Consider the following 23,998-nt stretch of genomic DNA (forward strand, 5'->3'; position numbering starts at 1 on the left):
CCTTGAGTTGACACTTGGACTACAAAAACAACAAAAAACATCAGCAGAGTTGTAGTATAGAAGGGAGCACTAACACCACCACAGCAAAAATCAGAGCCACTTGACTAGGTAGTCCAAAATTTTTGACAGTATCTCCCCAGTCCTTCCCCAACTTGGTCTGACTTCTATGCTACTGGCTCCCTGTGACACCCTCCTCCACACCCACTCTGGGCATTTGGACATTTCTATGTGTGTTTCAGGGAAGGAAGGTGATCACCATTTAAAGTGATCATTTCATTATCAGGCATTAGAGAGGAGGTTAGATTAGATTACCCACAAGACCTCACTTGTACTTCATACATACTACAAGGATTCTTAGCATGTGCTCCTAAGCTTTATTCTTTTATGATTCCTGCCTCTATTTTTCTTGCTGTCATATTTCTTTTCCTCCACTCTGTCATGAGAATATACTAGAATATGATGAAATATAAATTTGATAAGACTAAATATCAAGGTCCAGGCCAGCAAAAAGAGAGGAGACAAAGGTCTCTTTGACAGTATTTAAAAATATTCAGTTAAAAAAATATTCAGAATAACTACTGTGATCCAAGAATTAAGACAGGGGAAATGCCAGTGGTAACGAAGAGCAATAATCTGCTTCTCAATTTCAGATATCAGATGATAAAGAAAGAAAACAAAATACTTTCCAACCATCCTAAAATGACTGATGAGAAGGCAGAAAAATTCATTTTCAACACTTTCAATAAATAGTTAAAAACATTACAAATTAAGAAGTGGCATTCTCTCACACGGAAAGTCATCATGTAGGGAGAAGTATACGTGTGAGGTAGGTGTCATGCTTTCTTGATTGTGAATCTGATCTGACTGCCAGTGTTCTTAGTCTAGTTATCCAGTACCCCGCCCCACACACAAATAAGATCAAGAGATGGGGTTGGAGAAACGCTGGCCCAAGCTCCTTTCTCCCCTATCAGATGTAGAGGATGCCTCATTTCAGAGAGACCTACCTTTCTCTTGTGAGAGCTGAAGTAAGATTTCTCTCTTCTCCTTCGTCTCAACATCCAGTTGATCCTGCAACTGAGAGACTTTCTGCTGTAGCTGTTCTCCAAGCTCATGGCTCCATTGAGGCTGATTGCTGCTATCCAACATGCTGAAAATGGGCAGCAAGTAAGGAGGGAGAGGAGAGTTGTCAGATGGACACTCAAATTTGGGTGATACGACGTCTTTATTACACAGTTTCAGCATCTCCTGGGCCTAGTTCATCATTCATTTCCCTACATGTTTTTTTCTGCTCCTGCCTTCTCTGTAACTGTCATTTACCAACTGCCTTGGAACTTTTGGGTCCTACTGAGTTGCTTAGTATCACTTCTATTTAAGTCTCAAATAACCCCCTGGGCAAACAACCCAAGTCTTATCTATTTCCCAGGAGCTTCTCCAGCATGAAGGCTTGCTTTAGGCAAGGAACTGTGTACCAAGACATTCTCAGGCCTGCTAGATTAGAAATAAGGAACAGAATATTTCCTTTTTCCCTTACTCCTCTGTCTACCTTCACCAGTGGCTCGTTTGGACAATGCTCACCGTTGAATTAGATTGTAAATTACTACTGTAGGGCAGGAACTAAACTCCTGAACACCACTATGTCTACATGACAGGGCAGACTCATCTTCAGTGTAAAACACACAGTTCCTGATTATTTATACAAGTGAAGTTGACACTGGTAATCAAGCAATTATTTCTACTTATGTCTTTTTCCTATTTATCATTTTAATAAATGTGGTCTAAAAACAACTTGTTTAAGCTAGTACTGAGATTTCTTGGCACTTTCTGCCCATACATTACATGATGATCTGAGAAGATAATGTTATGAATAATGAAGGGAAGAGGCCAACAGTAATGTTTGTCATAGGGAGTCTTCAAAGTGGGTAAGGCTGACACTACCTTATTTCACTGAATTGAAGAGTGTCAGTTCTTCCCAGGATGTTCCCATGCAACCTCTCCAATCTACACCCCGCTGTCCTTCAGTTAGTCAGAAGGCATCTTTAATTTTTTAAAACTTACAGTATTTTAAATTTCAAAATACATGAATATAACCACTACAATAGTGTAAAGTAATTAGCCTCCAAGTAATAAAAAAAATGGAAAAAAATAAATAAATAAAAAATAAAAAGATAGAAACAATAGAAACATGGCTTGATTAACCATAAAAAATGGAAAAAAATTCTACTTTTCTAAAAGGATCCTATAATCCAGTCACAAGTTGAATAAAGATGCATTAATATTACTATTATAATATAGATTGCAAAAATTAATGTATAAACATTGTAGTACAATTTGAGATACCAAAGTGGTGGTTTAGTCTATTACAGAGGATTTTCTAATAAATTCAGATAAATTCATTGAAAAAAAAATACATGAATATATATTTGTTGTGAAAAATTAAAATGATACAGAGATATACAGAATAAAAGCCCTATTTCAGTCCTTTCATCTCATTAAAAGTTTGTGGATCCACACACATGACATAATTTAAGTCACAACATGTTATTTTGCAATTTGTATTTTCTTTTAACAGTATATCTTAGGCATATAGGTCTAATAACTTTATACTATTTCAGTGTGGGGTGCAACATGATTTATGTAGTCAATCCCTATCAGAGGAAATTTTGATTGCTTCCATTTTTTTTTTTACTTTTACAGATTAAAATAACAATGCAGGAATATTTAACATTCTTACTACAGAGGTATCTTTGCACATACACAAGAGGATTTCTTTAGTTTTTGTTTCCAAAAAATGGGTTATCTGGCACAAAAGAGATGTACCTTTAACGTTTTGATAGATAAGGTCAAATTCTCTTCCTAAAAGAGTCTGTCAGTTTATATTCTGTGTTGAGTAACAGTTTCCCTGTGTCCTTCCTTATCAAGACTAGGAATTATTGTTTAAATTCAGATTGCACTTTTCTATAACTGTCTTTTATAACAAACAACGTTCTGAGATCTAAACTTGGTACTTACTTTTCTAAGAGTTTGTCATAATTATCATTCAGCAATTTTCGTTCTTTTTCCAAATCTTCAACTCTCTCCTGAAACTAAGAATGATAATAGAACGCTTGAGATAACATTTTAAAATCCATTGCCTTGCACAAGTTCTCCCTTTTCTGTTGCAGGGTGGGAGATTTTCAATGTTCATCTCCATGTCTATGAAGATCCATTCAACTAGAAAGACCTGAAGCAATTTAAGGTGGAATAGAAATTGTTACTGGAATTAATGAGGATTCTCTGAATTAAGTTTTTTTTTTTATTTAAAAAAATAAAAATAAAAATATTTAAAAAATTTTAACAAAAGAAAAATAAATTTAAAAAAATTTAAAAAATGAATTAAGTTTTTTTATTGTTAATAAAAACATTTCTTTTGCATTTTATACAGAATCTGAGCCTGCATCATGACTTGACAGTTACCCAGGGGTTTACAAAACAGTATTATCCATCTCAACAGTGGTTCTGGGGATTAGGGATCCACATAAACGCAGGCAGGAGGAAGGGGGCACAGCAGGAGTGTATTTTTAATCCTTTCTTAAAGAGAAAAGGCGTAGAGCATTCTGAGTCACTGGAAACCTGTGCATAAGGGGCTTCGAAAACAAACACTGTACTGTGAGCTCTTGGGGAAGGGCAGGATAAAAACCCTGATAAATAAAGAGATATTTGCTTGTGGCAGGGAATGAGAAGGGAGGCTTACTATCGAATTAAATTTTCATGATGTCTGGGTTTCTACTGTTAGGGAAACAGCAGAACGTTATAACAGAGAAAAGACTTTGGAGAATAGTTCTTTAGTCGCGAAGTCGCGTTCGTCTCTTTCGTGACTCCACGGACTGTAGCCTGTCAGGCTCCTCAGTCCATAAGATTTCCCAGGCAGAAAAATAGGAGTGGGTTGCCATTTCCTTCTCCAGAGGATCTTTCCAACCCAGGGATCAAATCTGTGTCTCTTGCATTGGCAGGTGGATTCTTTACCACTAAGCCACCAGGGAAGCCAGATGTAAATATAAATCCCAGTTTTTTCTAGTTTTACACCATTACAATACCATAATCTTGAGCAAATTATTCAATCATTTGGAACCTCATTTTTCTCATTTGAAAAAAAAAATACCCATATTTTTGCTCAGATACATTTTTTAACATCTCTGAAATTGGGATGTAACATACAATTGCTGGGATCTTTCCATTACTGTTATTTACCTCCTTCAGGGTTATCTGCAGGATGGACACATCTTCCACTTGGCTCTTCCAGCTCACGGCCTTCTTGCTCTCCTCCTGGAGCTCTGCCCTGAGCTCATTCACTTGGCTGAGGAGGGCGTCGTGGGCTGCGCTCAGGATTCCCTGATTCTGGGGCAAAAGAAAAGTTGCTCTGGCAATGTTTATAACACTCAGCAGGAGGGGTCTCAAGAAACCAACAACCCCAGCATCAGCATTCCCTAACAGATGTCTCAAAGAAGGGCTTTGATTTAAAGCATGGTGCCTTTGCACTGTAAAATAACCTTGTTTTTCACCCTACCATTTCTCAGAGAGTATCATTTCCCTGTTGGTGAGGATTTTCCACTCTGGAAAACTAATTCATCACTGGAGCCTTAATTTTCCCGAAGTTCAAACTCAACCCTAATTCTAAGTAAAATGCCACATTTCTCAATTGCTTTTATCTTCTAAGATACTTGAATGCTTTTTATGATGACATATTTCCCTTTGTGCACCTAGCAAAGTGACATGTTAACTCTAGAAGTTAAGTGCCTTTTTCTGATGGATCCTTCTGGTAAGGAACAGCTGTGGCTGATCATGCAAGGAACTCGACCTTAGTGACTCTTAATCATGGACATTTACCTAGCTTCACCTGTACCCCACTCACAGAGGTACAAATATTTAATATCACCAGAGAAGGTTCACAACAATTTTGCTATATCTCACCACCTCAGGCATGCTAGAGGACTACTCCTGGGAATTTTTGAGCAAATGCTAAAATTCTCTGTAGCAATAGGCTGAAAAATACTGTTTCAAATATTTCTCAACTCAGAACTTATATTTTAATTTTTGTGAAAACAATGCAATATGTATCTTCTGATAATAGGGACAGTATCATTTGTCTTAATAAAAATTACATGTTTGACTTAGTTGGCTAAATTCTGGTGTTATGTTACTTGAAGATGAAGATTCATTTGGGTTTCATTCCTCTGATTACCAGGAAACAGAGATTTAAGGAATCTTTATTAAGTACCTTATGAAGCAGAGTTTCATATGCCTGAAAGAAAGAAATAGATATTACTCTATTGTATACCAAGTTGATATTTATTTTGATGTTTATCTCTGTAATACAAATGTTTAAATATTTATTTTAAAAGATGTTAGGAACATTTCCCATATATCAAGTCAATCTGTGTGCCTGTTTACTAACTGCTGCTCCCTTCCCCTGATCTTAGCTTGCCAGGCAGTCTGTGAATATAATAGATCATGCCACTTCTTTACAAGGGTCAGTTATGCAAATTTGCATTGCACTTGGTGGATTTTCCAAGAAAAAGTATTCTTATTTTCAAACTAGGTGCTATCTCTTTACTCATCATGCTTCAGAAAGGTCTCTCTTTTTTTTTTCCCAGAAAGGTCTCTTTACAGTTTTGGAAACAGAAATAACAACAATAACCAAACTCACAGCAACAGTTACTATTATTGGTGGAGTAATTACTGTTACATATTACCGTGTGTTTCATTATGTCTTATATTATGATTATCATAATTCTTTCACATATGTTATTTAATATTTACAGCAAATCTGAGAGGTACTGTTACCTAAACTTAAAAAATGAGAAACCCAAAGTTCAGAGAGCTAAGTCACTTGCCTAGAATCACACAGCTTTCAAGAGACTGAGGGAGAGCTATACCTCAGCCTGACCCCAGAGTCTGCACTACTGACCGCATGTCACTGCTAAGAGATTAAGAGGATGAAAACTTATCTTAGTATATATGTAAGAAAGTATGACTAGAAATGAAAACTGCTTTAAAAAACAAACTGTAAAACCTACATTTAAAAAAATTATTCACCACTTTAGGTCATCTTTACACTACCACTAATATGGGTAAGGACATTCAATTTAGAAAGGCTTTCTCCCTTTTTTCCTTCAGTGCAATGGAGGAATGGATGGGTTTTTTAAATATATAATTCCACAAATACAGCTATTTACACATATGATTTTAAAATATCTTCCTTCCCAGATTTCCCATCCTTTCAGTGTTACCAAAATTATTCAACTCAAAAGAATACAGGCACATGCACAGTTCTTACAAAATACAGTTTTGGAGGTTGACCTTGTAAAGATACCTTTGTGCTAAGCTGCTTAAGTTGTATCCAGCTCTGTGAGACCCTAAGGACTGCAGCCTGCCAGGCTCCTCTGTGTATGGGATTCTCTTACCAAGAGTACTATAGTGGGTTGCCATGCCCTCCAGGGAATCTTCCTGACCCAGGGACCAAACCTGGGCCTCCTGCATTACAGGCAGATTCTTTACCACTGAGCCATCAGGTAAGCCCCAAAGATGCCTTTGCTGCTGCTGCTGCTGCTAAGTCACTTCAGTCGTGTCCGACTCTGTGTGACGCCATCCCTGGGATTCCCCAGGCAAGAATACTGGAGTGGGTTGCCATTTCCTTCTCCAGTGGATAAAAGTGAAAAGTGAAAGTGAAGTCGCTCAATCATGTCTGACTCTTCGCAACCCCATGGACTGCAGCCTACCAGGCTCCTCCGTCCATGGGATTTTCCAGGCAAGAGTACTGGAGTGGGGTGCCATTGCCTTCTCCGAAAGATGCCTTTAGTCCTCATCAAAACAGACGTACCAAGGGCAGAACCAACTGTAGCTAATCTCACTGAAAGGCACCACCATCATTTAATCATCCAAGATAGAGATGCAGGAGTTATCTCTTATTTCTCCTTTTCCCTCACCACTCTACTTTGGTGATAAAGTCTATTCTTCTAGATCTGGACCTCTAACACAGCCCTTTCTCTGTGAGCCTCTTTCACTGCCTTGGTTGGGACCCTCATCCTGAATCCCTTGGATCACTGCACTCATCTTTTTGCTGATTTCTTTGCCTTCAGTCTTATACCAGCCAACCTATCATTCACCCTGCTCCCAGGTCATCTTTCCTAGTAGTTTTGTCATTTTGGAGAAGTTCAAAATTTCAGGAAAGTATAAGTACTATAATAACAGTCATCTATAATCCCACTACTCAGAACTGATCATTATTAGTACTTTATAATAGTTTTTTGAAAGTATCATTTCTTTATTAAAAATGTATTTCAAAATATTTTGTACAATTTAAAAAAGGCAAAGTGATCTCTTTGGGGAAAAAAACTGATGATCAACTTGCTTAAAACCTTTCTGCAGCTCTCCACTGTCAATAGGATAAAGTCTAAATTCCTGCTAAGAGCTCCATGACCTGCTCTCTGATGTTTCTCACCTCTGTGCCTTGGCCTACACCCCTCTACCCCTGGAAAGCCCTTCTCTTTCTCTTGCACACTCATTAACACATGCTAAACTGGCAGTGTTCAGCTCAGGAGTAGAATCCTTTATGAATCCTCTTCAGATCCTGCAGCCCATCCTCTGGTGGATCCAACGACCCTCTCTTTTGTTTTCCCCCCATACCCTGCTTGCGGATAGTTGTACTTGTCTACATCATGTCTTCTCACTTTTACAAGTTTCTTGAAGGCAGGAGCTGTATTATCTTTTTAACCTTTGTATCCAGTGCTTTGCACAGTTCCTGGTAGTCAATAAATGTTTATTCAGTAAAAGAATGGTGCCAATTTATTATTTAGACTCTTGATGCCCTATTTCTACCATTCAGATATGAGTTTCTATTGCATGAGAAGAGTGTGAGCCTTGATTCTAGATAAACCTGGACCCAAATTCTCCTCTTCCTCTTATTTTTTTATAACTTGAGCAAGTTATTTAACTTCTCTGTGGCTCAGTTCCCTCACCTGTTCAATGTTACCTGTTAAACTTACCTTGACGGTTGCTGTCTGGCTTAGATGACTCTAAGTACCTGGGACAGAGTCCATCACATAGAAAGTGCTCAGTAACCTGGTTTCCTTCCTCTCCCCTATGACTACTCTTGGCTTCCCAAGTTTAGTTAAACTCTGGTTGTGGTCTCTGGCTTGGAACTTAATCTGACACAAGTTGCCCCCACTCAATTCCACCTTTGTGGGCAGGGCTTGAGTTGTTAGGCTTGGATTTGAACATCACCTGTAGATTTGTGACTTTTGACAAGCAACTCAGCTTCTTTCCTTTCTGGTCTCCCATGTGTAAAATGCAGAAAATAGCACAATTTTCTTAACTAATTGATTTCACCCCCCAAAAAAAGCGCAGCTGAAGATGGCAACTCACGGCCTGAACTTCTGTTAATTGTGCCTTTGTCACTGCCAAAGAGGTATTCCTTTCATGTAAGAGCTTCTTAAGTCGAATCAGCTGTATATTCTCTTTAATGGAAGCTCTGGAGAAAGAAGACAGTACTAAAATACCATCTGTGAATGGAAAGAGTTAAGGACCTTTCCCCTCGGTGGATATGGACAGGGACACAAAGGAAGATCATTATTTCTAAACCTAAGAGACCATGTTTTCTTTATTATTTGAAAGGCACTGGGGGCGGATTTGGGTTCCCTAGACTCTGTGTCAGCGATTTCCAGTCCTAGCTGGTTATTAGAATCATCTGTTGCAATCTTTAACATTAACACTGCCTCAACTCCACCCCCAATTAATTGAAAGGGAGTCTCTGGGGTGGGATGCAGGCATCTATGGTTTTAAAAAACCTTCAGGTTTAAAACTTATGTCCATACAGAAACATGAACGTGGATTTCACAACAGTTTCACTCATAACTGTCAAAATTTGGAAGCTACCAAGATGTTCTTCAATAGGTGAGTAGCTAAATAAACTGTGATACATCCAGACAATGAAATGTGATTCAGTGCTAAAAAGAAATAAACTATCAAGCCATGAAAAGGAGGAAACTTAAATGCACATTGCTAAGTGAAAGAAGCCAATTTAAAAAAACAACATACTGTATGATTCCAACTAGAAGAAGCTCTGGGAAAGGCAAAACTATGAGGACAGTAAAAAGGGCAGTGGTGCCAGGGGGAAGGGGGAAGGAAGGGATGAATAGGCAGAGCACAGAGGATTTTTAGGGCAGTGAAACTACTCTGTGCAATACTATAAAAATGGACACAGGATTAAATATTTGTCCAAACCCACAGAATGCACAACACCAAGAGTAAACATAAGGTAAGTTATGGACTCCCGTGATTTTTGTGATGTGTCCCTATAGATTCATCCACTGTAACAAATGTATCCCTCTGCTGTGGGATGTTGACAATAAGGGAGGTTTGGGTGTGTGGGGGAGGCAGGGGAAGGTGAGACCAGGATATATATATGGGAAACCTCTCTACTTTATGCTCAATTTTGTTGTGAACCTAAACTGCTCTAAGTCTGTTTTTTAAGCTTTCCAGGGGCTGAAGCAGAATGGGGGCTGAGAACCCCCATCTGGTGATAAGGATGAAACATTTTTCCTTCTATAAAGCGAAGCAGCAAAACTTTTATTATACATAAATATCCCTTTCAAGTTAATTGATTCTATAATCCATTTGTGCCTCCAGGTCTACTTCTCAGCTTGAATTTAATCCCAAACATTCTCTATTCCTCTGAGATGGGTGAAAGGTGCCAAGCAGAATCTTTTTCAGTTCATTTGGGACATGGAATTCCACACTCTTACCGAAGCTCTGTGGCCTTCTCAGTACTCTCCAAAGAGCTTCTCTGTTCAAAATTTTCATCTTTGGACCACATTTTCTCAGGAGACTTGGGTGGTTCTTCCACTTGCATAGTATCGCTGGTCATACCGTGGGCACTGTTAGGCATGCATAGACCAATGAGCTTAGTCATAATTATATGACTTTGCTAAAAGAGATTTTCCTGTTAGAATTAGGAACATTAAACACAAAAAGAATAAATAGAAACCCCTGTTATAGGGGTTTAGAACTAGATTCTCACATATATATTTTTTTAAAAAATTAGAGGCATGTGTGGAGGATAATCTTACAAAGTGTAGCTTTCCAGTGTCAAACAGAAATATAAGTTAATTATGACCTAAGGGGGTAAATATAGGGAGAAGGAATACCTTCAATTAAGGAAAGGGCCTTTATTTTCCTTTCCTTGGAAGACGGAGAGGTGCTTATTTTCCAGTTTTAAGCAATGAAGTTGGAATTTGACCTAGGGATGAATTTCATCTTCTCTGATAATGCTGGAACAACTCAAAAGTGGCAGGGTTCACTTGTTCCCCAAATGAGGTTTTTCCAATTAAAGTTGAAAAAATAACAGCACAGGATAAAAGAGGAACACTCACAGTTCGCTGGGTTCACTGGATGCTTCACCTCTGGCTTTTTCATTTGTCACATGTTCCTTGAATGTGGGAGGGGCTGTGTAGCTCAGCCTGTCCCTTGACTCTGAAAGTTTATAGACAGAAGATGCAGCCTCCGGCAAGAGATTTCTCCAGAACTCTGGCTAGAAATGGAACCCCAAGTGCTGAAAGTAGGGAGACTTGAGACCTGGGGGAAGTCCTTATATGACCAATGATCCCAGAGGAGGGGTTCTCAGTTTTTACTCTTGCACTACTGATTTAATAAGTTAGCAGGACTATAGCCCGTTTGGTAAGTAAGAATAAATGGGAAGAAGAAAGAGCAGGGACTGTGTGTCTACTCTTATGTATCTTTGTTTCTAGTGCCTAGTATATAATTGGTATTTTATTTTTTTTATTTTTTTTTTTTTTATAATTGGTATTTTAAACTGAGTTGAACTTCAAACAAATATTTTAGTTTTTCTCCTTTTAGCTGTTTACACAAAGGTTTTGTTGGCTCAAGAAGGGAGCTTGAAAATATAGAACTGTGCTGAACAAAACCTAACACTGAGTCCCCAGGGCCAAGACATCCTATTTCCATGAATCTAAAAAAGGGATGAGTAAGCCAGGTGAAGGAGGAACACACAGCACTGTATTTAATTCAATGTTGGGTTCCATAGCAGTCAGAGATGCTTAGGCACTTGGGATACAGGAAGAGGAGAAACTGCAGCTCCTCAATTAGCAGCCTGACTTCTAGGTCTGGACTTCAGGAATGGGCTTTGGGAATCTCCGAACCCATGCAGTTGTATTTAAAATTTGTCTATGTGTATGAGCAGTTTTCTTGGGAGGAGGCCTAGCTTTTGCTTATGGTTTCAAAGGAGTCTATTTCCCCCCCCCAAAAGATGAAGAACCCCCATTTTAGAGGCACAAATCACTCTACCCAGAGTCCCATAGCCCCAGGAGAGGGGCAGGTCTTAAGATCACTGCCACTCACACCTGAGCAGGTCTTGAAAGTTATCTGTTTTCTGATCCCTACAAAACTTGACCAGCAACTTTCCCTTTTCCATTGTCTGATTCTCCTCTCAGTAGAACCGCATGGTGAAGTGAGAATTTTGAACCTGACATCCTACTGGGGGGCGGGGGGCGGGGGGCGGAGGGGAGGAAGATTGAGGAAAGAGAACAAAAGAGCAAAATGGGAGTGGTGGGCGGAATACAGCAGTGGGAGGAAAACGTGGCTGGCAAATCAATCCTTCCAGCGTTTTGACCCTGTCGGGGATTTGGCCCCGAGCCTCACCTCTCCTGGGTTTCTCTGCCTCCGGTGCCCCGGCGGTGTGCAGCTGTCTGTGTCCCGCGTGGACGCGAGGCTGGATGCGGCGGGGAGCAGGGGGGCCGACGCGCTGGACCTGCAGCTGGAGCCCCTGCAGCGGGGGACGCTGGTGCTTCAAGGGGCGCTGCCGCCACTCTGCGTTCCGCCGCCGTCTAGCGGGCTCCCAAAGCTGAGGCTCCGCCGCGGCCGCCGCGGCCCGCAGGCCCCGGCCTGCTGCGGTTAACCGGAGCAAGGCTGTTTTCATCCTGTGGGCAAAAGGAGAGCTGGTCGATCGTGCCTTCTTCTGTGACAGCGATTTATTTGGTGGCAAGTAATCTGAATTGATCTCTGATATAAATTTATGTTCTGTAGTCCACTGTACTTAAAAATTAATTTTCTGCCCCCAATGACCATGATGTATTAATACAGAAGACACTATATATAATTTTGTATATTTATTCTTAAATTATATGTAGAGTCTTCTGTATTGATACATCGTGGTCATTATAAACCAGAAACAAAAATACTAAGTTAACAGGAGATAATTAAATATAAGTAGAAATTTTAATATTTACTTCTCCAGTCCCAACTGTTCACACATTCCTGTATATGTGCTCACTCTAAAAAATTATTCCTGTATTAGTCCCCCTGGGAACCCTGAGCATTACCTACAATGGATAGTCAATCATTATTTATTATCTTGACCTGAAATCATACTTTTAAATGTTACCATCAGATTCTGTGGTCCCACCACCTGCCAGTTCTGACATTGACTACATTGCCTGGGGCATGTCATTAACCATTTGTATTCAGTTTCCTCATCTATAAATACAGGTAACTGCCTCATTGGATTGTTTGGAAAAGGGCATGGCAACCCACCCCAGTATTCTTGCCTGGAGAATCCCACGGACAGAGGAGCCTGGCAGGCCACAGTCTATAGGGTTGCAAAGAGCAGGGCATTAGCACCCATGTATGCATTGTATTTTTATGAGGATTAAATAAGTTAATATGTATAAAGGACATAGTGGTGATGACTGTAAGCACAGTAGGTTGTTGTTTAGTTGCTAAACTGTGTCCCATTCTTTTGCAACCCCATGGATTATAGCCCACCAGGCTTCTCTGTCCATGGGATTTCCCAGGCAAGAATACTGGAGTGGGTTGCCATTTCCTTTTCCAGGGGATCTTCCTGACCCAGGGATCAAACCCGCATCTCCTGCATTGGCCAGCAGATTCTTTACCACTGAGTCACAGGGAAGTCCTGGAGGAGTTAACAATTATTATGATGCATCATTATGTCCAAATAAAGAAATCAAGGCATTAAACAGCTAGGTAACTTGCCCAAAGTCAGAGGGGACAGTATCCAGTTTAGTCACTTACTATCTATAACCTCAAGTACTTTTTGGTTATCAACCAAGAAACAAGATTCTTTGGCCCATGTAACCATCTGACTTCACTGGATTCTCAAGTTCTCCATAATATAAAAGAATCTCCAACTCTGAAGTGTGATGGCATACAGCAGAAACCTGCAATCTCGTAAATTCTAAATGAAACTCTGAGCCACTCTTGGGGGTTACCAATGAGAAAGTAAAAAGCTGCTGCTGACACTGGGAAAGTGGTGTGACATGATTAGTCCTCAGTGTTGTTTGAAGGTGGCCTGGCATTCACAGCTACATTAACAGCTAGGTCCTGTTATTGTGCTTTTGGATGTAATCTCACAGAACACCAACATCACACATGGCCACTCTGAGACCATGACAGAGTGATAGCAAAGAAGTCTGCTGCATACTTCTGTCTCAGCTCAGACAAAAACAAGGTCACTGTCTCACCCACAAAATACCAAACATACTCTCTCCTGGCTCACATGAGTGACTGCTGCTGCTTTCCCAGATACAGCTTTAGCCTCACTCTAGTCTAGCCTCCCTGTAGATAAGATTTACAAAACACCGAGATTGTCAAAACACAGAATTGTCCCTGCTTTCTGACAGTACCAAGTCTAGAGCAAATTTCTGTTACCTTGGAGCCTCCCCTAAATCACCCAGCTGAAGCCCAAATCCTATGATAGACTTTTTCTAACACAGTCTTACTGAGATGCCCATGGTGTGCACTTTTTCTAGCTACAACAGTAAAAAACCAAACTTGCCCAACTATAGGTGTGTTTCTAATGGTCTTTGGCTGGGAGGCAGTGATACCAATATCTTTAAAATGTTTCCTAGAGATTAACCCCAGACTTTCAGAATTCTTATTCTCTCCATCTAGTTATCTACCTACCCTCCATCTCAGATTTCTTTCCAGATCTGTACCCAAAAGATACACTTTTGAAAGCCAGTACCCTAAAATCACTGTGTAGGGTATATTTTGGAGTTAAGAGCTTTCAGTTCTGCCATTCATTAGCTATGACTTTGGGCAAGTTATTTAACCTCTTTGTGCTCCCTTTCCTTCTTAATAATGCCTCTTTCATTATATTAAATGAGTTAACACATATAAAGCACATATTACATGCCTGCATATAGGAAATGATCAACGCAATTTTGAGTTTTGTTTTTTAAATAAAAACCCCTTTTCTTACTTGCCCCTCTAGTCTCTAGTCCTTTTGAGATTTTGTCCATTCCCCTGTCCCCATTCTCTCTTTTATGACCAGGGCAGAAGCCTGCCTAGTCTCTTGCTCTCAGGGTTGGAGTAGCTCTGATGATGCTTTATGGACTAATGGTCACAGACTATTGACACATTTGGCAAGAAAACAAAATAAAGCAATGTTGCTTTGAAAATAATTTTTGGAGTTAACCATCTTTGCCATTTGAACTGTTTTCTGGTGTAGACATCTCAGGAAGATGAATTCTTTTTCATTTATTACAGTGAAGGTCTGATGTAGACACAGCTTTTAAAGACGTAAGGAGAACTCTGGGTACCTTTTGATCTCATCTTGTTGCTTCCAAAAACGCTCCTTCACCAACATGTGCTCTTCACGAAGACGAAACAAACTGTCCTCCAATTCATCCCGAGTCATCCTGCTCAAGGGTGCTTGAGTTTTTGTATTCTTACCTAGAGCCCCGGGAGAGAGTAAAGAGAGATTATTCTTTTTTTTTTTTTCCATTTATTTTTATTAGTTGGAGGCTAATTACTTTACATCATTACAGTAGTTTTTGTCATACATTGAAATGAATTAGCCATGGATTTACATGTATTCCCCATCCCGGTCCCTCCTCCCACCTCCCTCTCCACCCGATCCCTCTGGGTCCTCCCAGTGCACCAGGCCCGAGCACTTGTCTCATGCATCCAACCTGGGCTGGTGATCTGTTTCACCCGAGATAATATACATATTTCGATGCTGTTCTCTTGAAACATCCCACCCTCGCCTTCTCCCAGAGTCCACAAGTCTGTTCTATACATCTGAGTCTCTTTTTCTGTTTTACATATAGGGTTATCGTTACCATCTTTCTAAATTCCATATATATGTGTTAGTATACTGTAATGGTCTTTATCTTTCTGGCTTACTTCGCTCTGTATAATGGGCTCCAGTTTCATCCATCTCATTAGAACTGATTCAAATGAATTCTTTTTAATGGGAGATTATTCTTATATGTAATGTTTTTAATTCATCATATCTCTGGCTGCATCTTGTCCAGAGGGCTTGAATCTATTTTGAGTCATGTGTTTAAAAGGAAATTCATGAAGTATATGAAATGTGCACTAATGGACCACTTAGTCATTCTACGTCACTCTTTTTTTTTTTCCTTAATTTTATTTTTATTTATTTTTTGTCTGTGTCACAAGGCATGTGGGATCGTAGTTCCTGACCAGGGATTGAACCTGCGCTCCCAGCAATGGAAGTGTGGATTCTTAACCACTGGACTGCCAGGGAAGTCCCCATTCTACGTCACTCTTGTATATGGAAAATCATTACATTTCATTCCAGCATGTGATTCAACCTCCTGTCTGGAAAGTATATTATCTTTCTAAAAGTAGCAAGTAGAGTTTTTAGTCTACTTAATTTTTATTTTTAACCCACTCTTTTATTTTCCCTTCTCATAATAATTAGATAATTTGGACTTAGACAAGGATTGTACCCATCACTGTACCCATAACTCTTCAGAGCCCCCATAAGGAAAAGGATAGAAACCTTTCTTGAGTACCAGGAGTCACCATTTGTTCTTGTGGTATGGAGAAATTGTCCCCAAATCTGCTTCCTTGGAATAGAGCCTCTGCTTGATCTAAGCAGAGGAAACTGCAGTACACTATAATGAGTGTGTTAGTGTTCACTACTTTAGAATCAGTTCTGATCTTGTAGAAAAACCCAGAGCTTAAAATTTAAGCTCATAACTGTTACTTTTACTTCATTTGTCTTATTCCTATTCTTTCTCTTTCTATATATTTATGTTACATAATATTTAATATTACATGTATTTTCTACGTATTACTTTTGGGAGCCACTTAAAAGTAAATTACAGACATGATGTCCATTTACTTCTAAAGAATCATGGTATATTTGATGGATACAGTATATCCATCAAAATCAGAAAATTAGCTCCAGTATTATTTTACCATCTAACCCATAGACCATTCAAATTTCATTAAGGAACATGTGTTTCACTTGATTGCCATGTCTCTTTAGTCGCCTTCACTCTAGAAGAGTTCTCTAGTCTTTCCTTGTCTTTCATGACTTTGACATTTTAAGAGTACAGAGGAAAGGCCATTTCTTTTGTAGAATGCCCCTCAGTTAGGGTTTGATTGATGTTTCTTCACAGTGGGTTCAGATTATTCATTTGGGACAGAAACCCCACAGAACTGAAGCTATCTGTTTCTCAGTGCATTGTATCAGTAGACACATAATACCGGGGTGGGTTGCATCTTCTGACCCAGGGATCAAACCCATGTCTCCTGCACTGGCACGGGGATTCTTTACCACTGAGTCACCATAAAGTTAATTGAGAAGTCTTCTTAAAACCCATTAATTAGTAATTATTTTCTGGGGAAATAATTTGACACTGTATATTAGGGCATAATGTTATATGACATTATAAAATTTTCACCAACAAGCCTTAGTGTTGTTTAATGATTCCTCCCTGAATTACCACTATCATGGTCACCAAATGGTGAGTTTTTAATTCCATTATTCCTTCTACACTTGTTAGTTGCATTCTACTATAAAAGATGTTCCTTCAATGTGTTTATTAATTCATGTTTATTTATATCTGTGTGATCTTATGGATTTGTTTTATTCAATGGGTTATAATCCATCAATATCATTCCTTTTAATGCTCAAATTTTTCCATATTTGGCCAGTGTGAGCCCTTCCAGCTGATTCTGATGTCCTTGAAAAATATCTCCATGATTTTTTGAGAACTTTCTTATTTTCTGGCACGATAAGATTTATGACCAACCTAGATAGCATATTAAAAAGCAGAGACATTACTTTGCCAACAAAGGTCCGTCTAGTCAAGGCTATGGTTTTTCCAGTGTCATGTATGGATGTGAGAGTTGGACTGTGAAGAAAGCTGAGCGCCGAAGAATTGATGCTTTTGAACTGTTGTGTTGGGGAAGACTCTTAAGAGTCCCTTGGACTGCAAGGAGATCCAACCAGTCCATCCTAAAGGCGATCGGTTCTGGGTGTTCATTGGAAGGACTGATGCTGAAGCTGAAACTCCAATACTTTGGCCACCTGATGTGAAGAGTTGACTCATTGGAAAAGACCCTGATGCTGGGAGGGATTGAGGGCAGGAGGAGAAGGGGACGACAGAGGATGAGATGGCTGGAAGGCATCACCAACTTGATGGACATGAGTTTGGGTAAACTCTGGGAGTTGGTGATGGACAGGGAGGCCTGGCGTGTTGCAATTTATGGGGTCACAAAGAGTGAGACACAACTGAGCGACTGAACTAACTAACTAACTAACTAACCAAGATATTCTAGGCTCACCTTGTGCTTTCCCTACCTGAACCTCTTGTGCCTGTTACAAGACAAGGTATTTAAAAACCAAAGATTTGGGTATTTTGTGTTCTTATGGTTATGTCCTCTCAGCTGACAGAGTCAGGAAGTATATGCATATATACACACATATGTGCACAGTCACACATACACACCTATGTCTCTTTCTATATGCTAGAAACCATGAGGGCACTCTGATACCTTCATATAAAATCCAAAATCACATGATTTACTCTGGTCTTGTATCTTCCCATATTTGCATCTTTCTTCTCAGTGACAAATCAGTTCCCACTGTCCTCAATACCCTTGAATGAAACAAGTCTCTCAACTACGTGGGCTATGTCTTTATCCATGGCACTGTTGAGTCACCCTGGCTTCTGCCAGCTGAGTGACCCACTGATTCATACCTGTTTGCAATGGCAGAAACTTCTGACCCCACCAGCCCTGGTAGTGTACAAGCCAATAATATTTTTTATATTATACTATGTCCTATTCTTTTTCTTTTAAATTTTATAATGAATTTATTTATGTGTATATTTATTTTTGGTTGCACTGGGTCTTCATTGCTGTGTGCAGGCTTTCTCTTGTTGTGGTGAGCTACTCTTCATTGTGGTACACAGGCTTCTCATTGTGATGGCTTCTCTTGTTGTGGAGCACAGGCTCTAGGCACATAGGCTTCAGTAGTTGCAGGACGCAGACCCAGTAGTTTCAGTCTCAGGCGGGTTCGAGGGCTTCAGTGGTTGTAGTACATGGGCTTAGTTGCATGTGGAATCTTCTGGGACCTGTGTTAGGGATCGAACCTGTGTCCCCTGCATTGGCAGGTGGATTCTTATCCACTGTACCACCAGGGAAGTGATTGACATTATAATGTCAACATTTTTAGTTGTACAGCATAACTGTACCGTAAATACTCTTATTATTTTCTTTTGGAATTGGTCATATCAGAAAAATATTAAAATTAATTTTTAATATGTTGCATTTTTTTTATGTGGACCATTTTTTTAAAGTCTTTATTGAAATTATTTCTGTTTTATGTTTCGGTTTTTCAGTTGTGAGTTCAGTTGTGAGTGCACATGAGTTTTTCATGTGCAAACTTAGCTCCCCGACCAGGGATTAAACCTGCACCCCCTGCATTGGAAGGCGAAGTGCCTGGGAAGTGCCTAAAATTAACTTTTTAAAAATTAATTTTAAAATATATGCTATAAAAATATTCCATTAATACAGTTTTATTTGTATGTGATCAAACTCTTTCTTCTTCCAAAGCAAAGTTTCTAAGATAAATTCAAAATTGCTTGGAATGAAAAAAAAAAAAATGCAACTTCCAAACCAATGAAGTATAAAATGATGCAGCTGATTGCTAGGGACACTTAACAGGAAAGTATGATCACTAGGAAGAAAATCTGTAGCATGACCAGAATCTTTTATGAAAATTTGCATTTATAACAAACACTTTATTTGATTTACTTTTAGCTATTTAGCTATATAAAGAACAGAAGGGAAACTGGACACCTCTTGTAATGATACCTAGGAAAGTTTCTTTTCCCACAAATCAAAAGTGTAAAACCTTTACTTTGGCACATTCTTCCATACTCCCTTTACTGTGCTGAAGAAATATTGAGTTCTTTTAGGTTTTTGGTTGTATAGATGGTCTCCAAACTGACTGAATTCTCTAGGTAATTATTTCCTGCACAGGGGTTTTCTGTCAGTAGTTCTATGACTTTTCCAACTTTGACAACCATCTCAGCCAGTTCGTGTTTCATGGGCTTTATCTGTGCAACAATTAAAGCTTTAAGAAGCACAGAATCTCCAACTATGCACTGTTAAAGGACAACAGGAACATAGTAGATTTCTCACTGAAATATTATGATCTAGCTTTCTCCTCTCTTCAAACCTGCAGGCACCTTCTTCTGAACCTGATGGTTTGGAAGTTCTGCATATTTGCATCTTCAGGACCAGTGGAAAGCTAAGCAGGAAGTATATACTAATCCAGTCCTCAGGGAGTCAACATCAAGTCTACCACACTTTTAAATCTTGCTGAATTTTTGTTCCGGTTCTGAAGTCTCAATTCTTCAAAATGATGACGTTTAAAGATATCGCCCAGAGATTGGCCAAGATGGCCGAGTAGAAAGGGCCTGAGCTCACCTCCTATTACAGTCACACCAAAATCACAACTATCTGCAGAACAACAAAAGATCTCCTACAACCAAAGAGAGAGATCTCCTACAACCAAAGAGAGAAAGCAGGAACGGCACACCTCTAGGTGGGGAACCCACAAACTGGAGGATGAATGCACTGTAGAGGTTCTCACAAAGGAGTAAGAGGTCTGAGACCCACATTAGGATTCCCAACCCAAGGGTCCTGCATATAATGGTCATATATGACAAACCTACAGTTGAGTATGACAAAGCTCATACTCAACAGTAAAAAGCTGAGAACATTTTCTCTAAGATCAGGAACAAAACAAAGATGTCCACTCTTGCCACTTTCATTCAACATAGTTTTGGAAGTTCTAGCCATGGCAATCAGAGAAGAAAAAGAAATAAAGGGAAACCAAATTGGGAAAGAAGTAAAATTGTTAATGTTAGCAGATGACTTAACATTCTACATAGAAAATTGTAAAAACACTGGAAAACTACTATAGCTCATCAATGAATTCAGTAAAGTTGCAGTATATGAAATTAATATACAGATATTTATTGAATTTCTATACAATAATCATAAACTATCAGAAAGAGAAATTAAGAAAACAATCCTATTTACCATTGTATCAGAAGAATGAAATATCTAGGAGTAAACATGTCTAAGGAGGTAAAAGACAGTACTTGGAAAAGTACAAGACACTGATGAAAGAAACTGAAGACAACACAAACAGAAACACATATTGTGTTCATGAATTGAAAGAATTAATGTTATTAAAGTGACCATACTACCCAAAGTAATCTACATACACACAAAAAGAATGAAGTTGCATCCTTACCACACACCACATACTAAATATTAACTTAAAAATGGATCACAGACCTAAGTGTAAGAGCTAAAACTGCAGAATTCTTAGAAGAAAATATGGACGTAAACTATTGTGATCTTGGACCATGTAGTATTATATATGATGATATGAGGAAATTGGAACTCTTATACATTGTTAGTAGGGATCTAAAAATGTGCAACTGCTGTCAAATAATCTGGCACTTCCGTGAAATAATAGAGTTACCATATGACCCAGCAATCCCACTTTTGGGTATATACCTGAGAGAAACGAAAACATATGTTTATATAAAACCTGTATATGAATGTTCATACCAGCATTATTTATAAAAGCCAAAAAGTGAAAACAACTCAAATGTCCATCAACTGATGAATGTATAAACAAAATGTGATAAAAATAATAAAAAGGAATGAAGCATTGATAAATGCTACAATTTGAATGAACTTTGAAAACATTTTGTTAAGTGAAAGAAGCTAGACACAGAAAATCATATGTTGTATGATAACATTTATAGCAAATGTCGAGAATAGGGAAATCCATAGAGACTTAGAGCAGATTAGTGATTATCAGGAGCAGGGAGTGGGGACATGGGGAATATCTGCTATAAGGGTTTTTTTTTGGGGGTGGTAATTATATGTTCTAAAATTAGGTAGTAGAGATGAATGCAAAACTGTGAATATAGTAAAAAGTAAGGAACTGTACATTTAAAAAGAGTGAACTTTATAGTATCTAATTTATATCCCAATAAAACTATTATGTATAATATACAGTATTTATTATACATATATTATTATATACATTATATCTATCTCACACATATAAATTGTGAAATAAAACACATATGGACAGTTTAAATAATAATAATAAAGTGCACATAACATACATACCAGTTTACGAAACAAAAGATTACTAGCGCCCTCTGTAAGTTCTTCACCCATACTATTCCCTTCTTCCTCCAGAAGTGACCACTATCTTGAATGTTGTATTAAAGCAAATTTATTATTTCAATGTAGGACTATATATCAATGTATATTCATTTTCTGATCGATGGACATTTATGCTGTTTCCATTTTTACTCTTTTTTTTTTCACTTTTTACTCTTTTGAACAATGCTGCTATAAATATTCTGATCTATGTCTCTTGTCTATGCGAAAACCTCTGCCATTTTATACCCAGAAGTAAAGCTGCATATTCAGTTTTACTAGATAATGCCAAGCTTTTATTCCAAAATGATCACACCATTTATACACCCATGAGCAGTGCATAAAATGCCCTATCTTTGAAATAAAACTTACAGAAGTGAAATCAGGTGAAAAGGAATTAACAGTAGCTATGAATAGGGCTGAGGAGTGGGAGTGTGTGAACAAAGTTACAAAAATATCTTCAGGTGAGTGGGGAAGAAGTGGTAGTGGGGCTGTGCTCTCTCTTTTCTTTTAAATTGCCTACCTCTGCTTAGTGAGAGTGAAGGGCTGATCACATGCATAGATGAACGAGACTCGCACATTTGTTCTTGGCTTATGTTTATCGTTTGTGTTTCCCTGGTGGCTCAGAGGCTAAAGCATCTGCCTCCAATGCGGGAGACCCGGGTTTGATCCCTGGTGTTGGGAAGATCCCCTGGAGAAGGAAATGGTAACCCACTCCAGTATTCTTGCCTGGAGAATCCCATGGACGGAGGAGCCTGGTAGGCTACAGTCCATGGGGTCGCAAAGAGTCGGACACGACTGAGCAACTTCACTTTCACTTTCTGTGTTTGTGGTGCTCATAAACCCACACAATAAAATTTTTATTATAAGAACATATGAAGAAAACATTGAGAAGATTGAAGAAAACGGCTGAGAGCAAAGCAGTCACTATGAAGACTAGCAAGACGCCCCACAATAACAGGCTGAGGGTTGTTTTCATTCTAAAAGGCATCCATCCTCAGACACCAAGTTTACCTTTCGAGGCTGGTATCATCAGAGGTATCAAGTCGATGTCCCTTATCGGGTCCTTTGCTGTATGGTCCTCCAGAAGATAAGATGTCATATCATCTCCCAAGCTGTGAGAGATACCACAGGACACTGAAATAAAGGAAACCTTCAGTCAATTACTTGCAATTTGGGGGTGTCTTCTGCAGGCTAGACTTAAGTGGTAGCAGAAATTTCTCAACACTTTCATGATGGTGTAAGACATGGCATAGTCTTTTCTGTAGTGATGTGAATCACTCTACACTAAAGGATAAAACCAAGCATTCGGTAATAATGATGTTATTTATTAAGAAAGAAATCAATTTTTCCAATTATAGAATTGATCCATATCATTTTGGATCATTTTTAAAGTGTCTGCTCAGCCTGGAAGCCAATGACCACCCCCTTTCTCTATGAAATGAGCCTCTGAACCCCTTGCTACTCCATTATAGGGATGTATTGGTGATAGGGACCAACACATCAGTAATTGGTTTATAGTCTGTGGTCCAGTTCCTATAGTCATTGCTCATTAGACCAGGGGTAGACAACTGACCTAAGCTGGGCCAATCAAATTCTTTTTCCAGGCATTTGGAAATGGGACTAAGAGACTTAAATTTAGCCTCTGTGGATGACTAGAACTATTAGGTAAACTTGGGATTTCTGGGATGGCTATATTCTGATTTGCAGCCTAAATAACTGTGGAAATTCCATCTGCAGAGTCACTTCAAACCTCTTTTTCTGAATTGTAATATCCAATCTCCTGGCTTTAAATACTATATATACATATAGTATTTGCCTCAGAACGTTTGTACTTGGCTGGAATGATCTATCCCTTACTCTTCACATGGCTAGTTCCTTTTTATTCTTCAGTCTCTCAGCATCTTTTCATCTGCCAAGAGGACTTTCTCTGACTTTGCAACTAATGTGATTACTTCCTCTATCATGTTGCCCTGTTTATTTCACTAGTAACACTTACCATACCCAGAAACCACCTCATTTATTTACACTTGTTTATTGCCTCCTCTTACTGAAACATAAGGGCTTCGAAAGCAGAAAATTGGTTTCTCTTATTTACCTCTTACTTGAATAACTCCTAGAATGTAGGCTCCTCTGTCTAGCCAAGAATACTGGAGTGGGTTGCCATGCCCTCTTGCTGACCCAGGGATTGAGCCTGCGTCTCTTTTGTCTCCTGCATTGGCAATGAGTTCTTTACCACCTGGGAAGTCCTTAGAATGTAGTAGGCACCTAATAAATATATATTGAGTGAATGAATAGGTGAACGAATAAACAAGTCAAGAGAGAGACCAACACTGAATGGTCGAGTTAAAAGGTACTGAAAGTTTCCTGTCCCTGATTTTAGTCTTCCCTAGCACCTGTCTCTGTTCCTGCCCTTAGGTTCTGCACGAAAGTATTATGTCCTTAAAACAATTCCCCTTTTTGC

The 23,998-nt window shown here is 38.9% G+C and overlaps 1 protein-coding gene across 3 annotated transcripts in view; it reads right to left on the minus strand.

Moving 5' to 3' along the window:
- Positions 1–22,671, minus strand: part of RPGRIP1 (RPGR interacting protein 1) — a 57,452-nt gene extending 34,781 nt beyond the window's left edge. For 2 of the 3 annotated variants that reach the window (XM_070468892.1, XM_070468891.1), the window contains exon 1: positions 1,005–1,332. In XM_070468892.1, the coding sequence (XP_070324993.1) occupies positions 1,005–1,242 (238 nt within the window). In that variant the 5' untranslated portion in view covers positions 1,243–1,332. Of the gene's footprint in view, positions 1–1,004; positions 1,333–3,009; positions 3,084–4,227; positions 4,375–5,254; positions 5,279–8,400; positions 8,507–9,779; positions 9,912–10,406; positions 10,507–11,691; positions 11,970–14,609; positions 14,743–22,548 lie in introns of those variants that run through there. The other variant, XM_020893331.2, reaches the window with a different exon arrangement.
- Positions 22,672–23,998: the final 1,327 nt, after the last annotated feature.

This window comes from Odocoileus virginianus, chromosome 6 (assembly GCF_023699985.2).
Source record: "Odocoileus virginianus isolate 20LAN1187 ecotype Illinois chromosome 6, Ovbor_1.2, whole genome shotgun sequence".
Lineage (NCBI taxonomy): Eukaryota > Metazoa > Chordata > Mammalia > Artiodactyla > Cervidae > Odocoileus > Odocoileus virginianus.